The sequence below is a fragment of the Garra rufa genome, chromosome 23, assembly GCF_049309525.1.
Source record: "Garra rufa chromosome 23, GarRuf1.0, whole genome shotgun sequence".
Classification (NCBI taxonomy): domain Eukaryota; kingdom Metazoa; phylum Chordata; class Actinopteri; order Cypriniformes; family Cyprinidae; genus Garra; species Garra rufa.
In genome coordinates, this window is record NC_133383.1 from 12,577,013 (window position 1) to 12,586,540 (window position 9,528).

Here is a 9,528-nt window from a genome sequence, read left to right on the forward strand (position 1 = left end):
TAATATAAATAAAAAATAAAATAAAAAACAATTAATTTGGAAAGATGATCAAATAAATTAAACCATATTATTACATCTTTACAAAGGTATGATTTAAAATAAAATAAAATACAGTGAAATAAACCATATTATGAATAATTTTAAAATGTTTTTATTATTAAAATAAATAAAATAATGAGATAAAATAAATAAACAAATAACAATAAAATAAACCAGATTAGGATTAATTCAGAATGGTATGATGAAATAAAACAAACAAAAAAAAAACATTATGAACCGTTAAAAAAGGAATGATTAAAATAACTAAATAATAAAATAAATAAATAACTAAATAAAATTAATAAACAAATTATGATTAATTCAGAAATAGGTATGAAAAAATTAAATCTTATGATAAAATTAAATAAACCACATTATTAATCATTCAAAAAGGTATGATTAAAATAAGAAAATGAAATAAAACCAGATTTTGATTTATTTAAAAAGGTCAAATTAAATAAACCATATTATTAATAATTCAAAATGGTATGATTAAAACAAAATTAATTAAATTACAAAAATAATATTAAACTAGATTACGATTAATTCAGAAAGGTATGATAAAAAAATAAATAAATTAATTAATAAAATAATAATAATAAAATTAATAAAATAAAACAGGTATGATAGATACTTTTTACAAAGAAAACCAACAACAAAATGGATACCTGATGGTAACATCTGCTTCCAGGGCAGTGACCTTCTGTTGCAGTGCTTTACTAAAGGACATAATGGTGTGTTCTGGAGCGAGCTGAGAGAGACATTGAGAGAGAGGGAGAGGCAGTATGTAATAGGAGTAACTATCTTAACACTCCTTCGAGGAAGTCAAACAAACAGGTTAAAGCTTCATTGTGCAATCAGCTTAATGTTTTGCTCTCTACAGCAGGGACACACAATCCTTCCAGTGTTTTCTAACTGTTGCTAAACTTCAGATAGAAACCTGGATGCAAAAAAACAAACCATGTCACAGCCACTGGGTTCATGGTCTTGGAAACCAGGATTAGGAAACTCACCATTGGAGCTCCACGACGACCAATGACAGCAGGACGAGGACCGAGCTTGGAACGGTCCATGATGCAGGGAGAAGAGATGAAAAGGGGAACCAGATACAGAACCAGGAGAATGCTCACATAAATCACCAGCGTTGCAACTTGGAGTCCTAGATAAACACATAAACGTGTGCTTTTGAATAGAAAATTACATACACAGTTGAGATCAAAAGTTTACATACACCTTGCAGAATCTACAAAATGTTCATTATTTTACCAAAATAAGAGGAATCATACAAAACGCATGTTATTTTTTATTTAGTACTGACCTGAATATGATATTTCACGTAAATTATGTTTACGTATAGTCCACAAGAGAAAATAATAGTTGAATTCATAACATACACTCGATTCTTAATACTGTGTTAATGTTGTGCTTTTTTGTTTAGTGATAGTTGTTCATGAGTCTCTTTTTTGTCCTGAACAGTTAAACTGCCCGCTGTTCTTCAGAAAAATCCTTTTGAACCCTTTCCAACTATGACTGTATGATTTTGAAATCCATCTCTTCACACTGAGGACAACTGAAGTACTCAAATGCAACTATTACAGAAGGTTCAAACGCTCACTGATGCTCCAGAAGGAAACACAATGCATTACCAGCCAGGGGTGAAAACTTGAATTTGAAGATCAGGGTAAATTTAACTAATTTTTCTTCTGGGAAACATATAAGTATCTTCTATAGCTTCTGATATCTATACAAAATAAGAAAAATGTACACATCATTCTGTTCAAAAGTTTTCACCCCCAGCTCTTAATGCATCATGTTTCCTTCTGGAGCATCAGTGAGTGTTTAAACCTTCTGTAATAGCTGCATATGAGTACCTCCGTTGTCCTGTGAAAAGATGGAGCTCAAAATCATACAGTCATTGGTTGAAAGGGTTCAGATACACAAAAATGCTGAAAAAACTAAGAATTTGTGGGATTATTTTGGTAAAAATACTTAACATTTTGTAAATTCTGCAAATTGTACGTAAACGTTATCAAAGTGTCAGGGCCGTCTTAGCTTTGGCCTAGTCTGCCGTTTCCCTCACATGACCTTCAACTCACTTGATCTTTCTGCGCGTACTACCTGACCGGCGATGACCCACCCTAATGCTGTGACCACAGCTAAAGCCCCGATGTGTAGGAACGGCCCTGTGAACTACAACAGCAAAAACACTAGATTAACTGAAGAAATTGAAAGATCTCAAGACATTAGACAGCAATATGCTGACGAGGTTGCTCCAACCTGCAGAGAAATGATGACAATGTCCCATTCATCCTGCCAGAAATCATCAACTGACACCACTCCTGTTATGGTGGTGAGCAGAATGGCCAGAACTACAATCTGGAGGAAATAAAACTTCTTTAAATATACATAAAAAAACTGTCTACTTCTAAGCTTAAGGGAGAGGAGAGTTCACTTCCAGAATGAAAATTTCCTTTTAATTTACTCATCCCCATGTCATCCAAGATGTACACGTCTTTCTTTCTTCGGTTGCAGAGAAATTAAGTTTTTGGAGGAAAACATTCCAGGATTTTTCTCCATATAGTGGACGTCGATGAGGATCAACGGGTTGAAGGTTCAAACTGCAGTTTTAATGCAGCTTCAAAAGTCTCTACACGATCCCAGATGAGGAATAAAGGTCTTATCTAGCGAAATGTTCGGTCATTTTCGCAAAAAAATAAAAATAAAATAAAAAACGCGTTAACTTTTTAATATCAAAAGCTCATCTTGCACCAGCTCTGCGCATTGCGTAATCACGTTGGAAAAGTCACGCATGGTTAGTTTTTCATGTGTACCTTGGTTCAAAAAGGTAGAGTAGGGCGAAAAACTCGCATACACTCGATTCTTAATACTAATGCTGTGCTTTTTTGTTTAGTGATAGTTGTTTATGAGTGCCTTGTTTGTCCTGAACAGATAAACTGTCCACTGTTCTTCAGAAAAAGCCTTCAGGTCCCACAAATTCTTTGGTTTTTCAGCATATTTGTGTATTTGAACCCTTTCCAACAATGACTGTATGATTTTGAGATCCATCTTATAACACTGAGGACAACGGAGGTACTCATGTGTAACTATTACAGAAGGTTCAAATGCTCACTGATGCTTCAGAAGGAAACACAACGCATTAACAGCCGGGGGTGAAAACTTTCGAATTTGAAGATCAGGGTAAATTAAAATGTAACTAAATTTGTCTTCTGGGAAACATGTAAGTATCTTCAATAGCTTCATTCTGTTCAAAAGTTTTCACCACCGGCTCTTAATGCATCATGTTTCCTTCTCCAACTTCAAAATCGTCCAACATCGTTGTTTTACCCTTTTTTTTTTTTGTAAAAGGCATTTGACTTTCTTTGCACATTCACTTTGTAAACACTAGGTTGGTACTTACACCTATGTCACGCATACTTGTTTACGTAATTTGTGAGTTCAAGCTAGTGCAGGGGAGCGTTTGTGGTTAAAAAGTATATGAATTTGTATTTTTCTCAGGAAATGACCAATCATTTTACTAGATAAGACCCGTATGCCTTGGATGGGATCGTGTAGAGCCCTTTAAAGCTGCATTGAAACAGCAGTTTGGACCCTCAACCTGTTGATCCCCATTGTCCAATATATGGAGAAAAATCCTGGAATGTTTTCCTCAAAAGCCTTAATTTCTTCTGACATGGGGTGAGTAAATTATCAGGAAATGTACATTCTGGAAGTGAACTTCTCCTTTAAACAGATTGATGAACTTGTCTCACCTTATGGATCCAGTACAAATTAAGCTGCTGTCCCAGTGCAATGTGACAAATTGCAAGAATCTGAAAAAAATAATTTAAAAAAATACAACAGAAATTTAAAAAGAAAGCAATAATTAAACGCAACTCACACATTCAAGGCCCAAGAAAGGTAGTAAGAACATGTGTTGTGATCCTCTCGTAAATGTGCATCAAAGATTGACACGGAAGAAAAGAAATTGTTAAATAAAGTCTTTATTTTTAGTTTTTTTTAATTCTCGTAGCTTCACAAAATTATGGCTGAAACACTGATGTCACACGGACTATTTTAATGATGTTCTTACCACCTTTCGGGCCTTGAACATGTTAGTTGCATTGCTGTCTATGCAGGGTCCGAAAGCTCTCGGATTTCATCAAAAATATCTTAATTTATGTTCTACAGATCAATGAAAGTCTGAGAGTTTGAAATGACACGAGGGTGAGTTATTAAAGACAGAATTGTAATTTTTGGGTGAACCACCCCTTAAGGGCTAGAATGGTGATGTTGTGAACCAACAAGCACAGTGTAAATGCGACAATTAAAAGGCCATAAAAAGTTTAAAGGCACTGCTCACTTTCTCTGTCACATGTGCATGTGTGAAGAGTGCTCACCATTAAAAATGCAGTGTAAGTGAATCCTGTGAGTGTTGTGGCGAGAATAGGGACCGTGCCATCCTTCCAAACGGCCGAACGATTATATAACAACCTGCCAAAGAAACAAAATCAACAGCTCGGAGCATGCTTTACACATGATGTTTTCCAACACTTGGCGTGTCAAATTAATTCAGAAACTTGTTAAGCAATTCATGTTTTGCGAAGAGTAAACTCGTAGTAAACTCATAAAACATGCTCTAGCAAAGAAATGTGCAATCATGGGTTGCTGTCAGCTTCATGGTTTGGACACACAGCAGGGTTCAGAGTTAATGACCAGCTGAAGTCACTGCTAAAACAGCAGGATCCTCCAAACATCAGGCTGAACTCACCAGTTGAACTCGTTGTAGTCATTACGAGCCTCCAACCAGAAGTAGGACCAGACGAGGAGAAGGAGAAACGAACAGCAGAGGAGGAAAAACCATGAACATTCCCACTGAAAAACAAAAACAGGATGTGTAAACACATGTCCTCCAGACACGCATTTATTCATTTAGCAGACACTTTTATCCAAATGAGACAGATGTGTCAGACCAACAGCCAGACAAATAACCAATTACTCGGCCTGTCTGTGACAATCCTGACAGTCTTTATTTTTTATTCATGCGTTCCAAATTTGGACTTTTAATATCTCTCTTTATATCCCTCACAACATGTTACCCTAGGACTTTACTATCGGCACTCATTTGTTACATATCAAGGGTGGCAGGCGATGTAAAAAGCTACTGAGATCAAACACGTCGCTTTTAAGATGCCTTAAAGTTTTAAAGAGCATGATAAAATGTGAGCTTAAGTAACTAATAAGATTAAGAACAAAATGACAAGAGTTTAATTAAATTCCTTCGCCATAGAAACCACACAGCGTTCCACAGCGCATTACAGCAGTAATGGAACATTTTCAGCACAGTGAGATCTGAGAGAGATAGAGAGAGAGAGAGACATTGCCTGGCACTAAAGAATGTTTCCTGGGAGACCAGGCAAGGTCGCTGTTGGAGATTGAGAGGGTGGAGCTTTATTGTTCTGTTAACAGGAGTTAAAGGGTGATGTAATAATCAAACTTGTTTCGGTTCACCTGATGCTGATTGTGAAAAGATTTTATCCAGTGAATGAATGTGAATGTCATAATTTGTCTTATCGTTTATGATTTTGAAATGAGTTACTTATACTTACAGTTGTGTTAATTATTTTACCAGAATAAGAGGGATCATACAAAATGCATGTTATTTTTATTTAGTACTGACCTGAACTTGATTCTTAACACCTTTGTTACCTGAATGATCCACAGCTGTGTTTTTTTGTTTAGTGATAGTTGTTCATGAGTTCCTTGTTTGTCCTGAACAGTTAAACTGCCCGCTGTTCTTCAGAAAAATCTTTCAGGTCCCACAAATTCTTTGTTTCTTCAGCATTTTTGTGTATTTGAGCCCTTTCCAACAATGACTGTATGATTATGAGATCCATCTTTTCACACTGAGGACAACTGAGGCACTCATATGCAACTATTACAGGTTCAAATGCTCACTGATGCTTCAGAAGGAAACACGATGCATTAAGAAAACTTTTGGAATTTAAAGATCAGGGTAAATTTAACTTATTTTGTCATCTGGGAAGCATGTAAGTATCTTCTGTAGCTTCTGAAGCTTCTGAGGGGCAGTACTAAATGCAATGATAAAAATATAATATTTAGGCAAAATAAGAAAAATGTACACATCTTCATTCTGTTCAAAAGTTTACACCCCTGGCTCATAATGCATAGTTTATCCTTCTAGTGCATCAGTGAGCGTTTAAACCTTCTGTAATAGTTGCATATGAGTCCCTCAGTTGTCCTCAGTGTGAAAAGATGGATCTCAAAACCACACAGTCATTGTTGGAAAGGGTTCAAATACAAAAAAATACTGAAAAACCAAAGAATTAGTGGGACCTGAAGGATTTTTCTGATGAAAATGTTAAAAAGAACTATTTTTTTTTTTACAATAGGAATCTTTTGTAACAATATACACTACTGTTTAAAGTTCAGGGTCAGTACATTTTTTCTTGATAAATTGATAAAAAGTAATAGTAAAGGCTTATATTGTTGGAAAATTTTAGTTATTTTTTTTTTTTACTTTTAAAATTTTTTAAACTTTCTATTCATCAAAGAATCCTGAAAAGTATTACAGGTTCCAAAAAAAACAAAAAACAAACTGTTTCCAACACTGATAATAAATCAGCATATTAGAATGATTTCTGGAGGGTCATGTGACACTGAAGACTGAAGCAATGCCGCTAAAAATTCAGCTTTGTATCATAGAAATAAATTATATTTTAAAGTATATTAAAATAGAAAACTGTTATTTTAAATTGCAATAATTGCCAACTATTTTTCTGTATTTTTGATCAAAAAAATGGAACTTTGATAAGCATAAGAGGATTCTTTTAAAACATAAAAAATTGTACTGATCCCAAACTATTGAACAGCAGAGTGAGCTCACAGGGTTGTTAGTAGTAGAGTTTCAGTACTGATTCTGTCAGATATTACATTTAATTTGGGCAAGGGTGTAACTAAGTATTCAAAAAAAAAAAAATAATTATAATTTTTGGGCCCAAGAAAATTGATTGATTCTAACTTTCACAAACCTGTCTGTCGGGTAACACAAGGTGCAGGGAGACATCTAAGTTGAATTGGCAGATCAGATGGCCTGAATCCTGCTGGCACTCACCCTTTCACAACCCAAAATTACCTTTCGTTCCTGAATGCGTGAAATAGATCTAACGACACAATGACCACGTCCTGAGATTCAGTGTTTCATTCAGATGCAGGTTGAATTAGGGTAACTTTTGACTTCTTAATTTAATTTACTATAATTCTCACCTCATCACCTCACATTACAACCCAGCTAGAATATCCTAGAATATATGTTTTGATTTGCTAATGATTTTTTAGTGCTTTAAAAAAAGTAGTCTCTTATGCTCACCACGGCTGCATTTATTTGATCAAAATACAGTTTACAAAATCTAAGAATTTTCTGAAACGTTATTTATACCATTTTTTTATTTGAATACATTTAAAAATATAATTTAATTTCTGAGATGCGAAGTTTAATTTTTAACAGCATTACACTCTTAAAAGTAAAGGTGCTTCACGATGCCATAGAAGAACTGTTTTGTCAAAGGTTCCATAAAGAACCTTTAACATCTGAAGAACCTTTCTGTTTCACAAAAGGTTCTTTGGGGCAAAAGAAGGTTCTTCAGATTATAAAAAGGTAAGAAAAATGGTTCTTTAAAGAACCTTTGACTGAATGGTTGTTTGTAGACCCAAAAATGGTTCCCCTATGGCATTGCTGTGAATAACCTTTTAAAGCTTCTTAATTTTTAAGAGTGTACTACAGTCTTCAGTGTCACAAAAGCCTTCAGAAATCATTCTAATATGCTGATTTGAGTTCTTAATATTATCAAAGCTATTGTTTAATATTTTTCTGGCTAGACATTATATATTTTTTGCAGGATTCTTTAAATATAAAGTTTAAAAGAACAGCATTTATTTGAAATAGAATTTTCTGTAACAGAATGTCTTTACTGTAACTTTTGATCAATTTATTGTGTCCTTCCTGAACAAAAGCATTAATTTCTTTAAAAAAAAAACAGTGCACTGGAAATATTATAATGAGCAAGAAACATACAGATCATCCCAAGGGCGTAGATTTGCTCTGGACATTGGTGGGGACCTATGACAACACCCCCTACCCCCCCACCCCAACTCCGTCCACGGAAAGCATGTTTTTTTTAATATGCTGCAAAATGCAAAATCACTTTACATTAATACTAGCAATGCTTCGATTGATATTAATCCACTCGAAATGCAATTCATTAAGTTAAATTAAGGAATAGTGTAATGTTAAAGGAATGTTTAATAACTGAAAAAAAAGATAGTTTAATAAAGATAAACATGCCATTTAAACAGCAATCATTTTATTTCACTTTTTCTGAGTCTTAGTGTGCAAATCTCGAATCAAATCATTAATGTTTGCCAAGTCAGTGAATGCATTTTAAAAACTATTTGTGCGAAGTGGACTGTCTATTGGTGAACTGCAATAGACAATTGCATGGCAATATTAGTATGTAGCATATCAGTTTCTTTCACAAGACAAATTTCTGACAAATAGTCGTCATTAGATTAGGAGAACTAATGCACTAACTCATGTTTTATTGGTCTGTGGATTGTGGCGGAGTCGCTTTACAGTGGAGGACACATTTCACTGTTCTGTTCATTCATTCTGCAGAGCTGACAGCTGCTAATCCCTCAATCCCATCAGCTCCTCCAGACCTGCTCATGAGCACATCGGCTAGGACACATCGTCACCCTGCTCTAATTATAGAGTGGGTGGGGCCAGCAGTAATGACACAGAGTAAGCCAGCCAATCGCACAGCTTCCGATGAGGAACACCAATGCCGAGGTGTTATTTCAGAGAGCTTGTTCAAACGGAAAGATGAACTAAAGGCTGTGGGTGTGCGTCTGCGTTCACTCCTGAAGGAGAATTCATGGCAAATTGTGGGGAGATGAAAGAAAGAACAAAACCCACAAACTGAATCACAGCAAGCTTCAAACCAGACAGAACATAGACAAGAATAAACACAGATCAGAAAGGAATACTGGAATACTGCTATCTGCACAGAAAAACTATGGTCTACAATTTTAAAAATCTTTAATTAATTAATAGAAACAATTAGTTAATTAGTTTCATGCTTGTTCAAATTAAAATCAGTGAGTAAGTTCTCAGCTATTAATACTCATATTTTGACATTTTTATTGAACTTCATCAAAAAATCTTAACTTTTGACATCCCAGGCAAATAATAAGCCAAAAAGGGTTTATTTATTAAAAGTAAAAATCTATCTAATAGTATCTAATAATATCTAATAATAGCTAATAGTATCTACAGTAATATTACAAAAATGAAAAAGAAGTTAAATGTAAGGCTAAAATTACATTACAGCATAAATACAAGTATGGTATGTTGAGACAGTCTGAAGCTTTTGAAGTTTTTTTTATACAACATACAAACATTAAATATATATA

General features: G+C 34.5%; 1 protein-coding gene across 2 annotated transcripts in view; it reads right to left on the reverse strand.

The window, feature by feature from the left end:
- gdpd5a (glycerophosphodiester phosphodiesterase domain containing 5a) overlaps positions 1-9,528 on the reverse strand; it is a 34,475-nt gene that overhangs the window by 8,130 nt on the left and 16,817 nt on the right. For both annotated transcript variants that reach the window (XM_073829897.1, XM_073829896.1), the window contains exons 3-9: positions 4,808-4,911; positions 4,437-4,530; positions 3,810-3,869; positions 2,317-2,415; positions 2,136-2,229; positions 1,053-1,198; positions 708-790 (exon numbers count right to left, since the gene is read on the reverse strand). In XM_073829897.1, the coding sequence (XP_073685998.1) occupies positions 708-790; positions 1,053-1,198; positions 2,136-2,229; positions 2,317-2,415; positions 3,810-3,869; positions 4,437-4,530; positions 4,808-4,911 (680 nt within the window). The remainder of the gene's footprint in view (positions 1-707; positions 791-1,052; positions 1,199-2,135; positions 2,230-2,316; positions 2,416-3,809; positions 3,870-4,436; positions 4,531-4,807; positions 4,912-9,528) is intronic.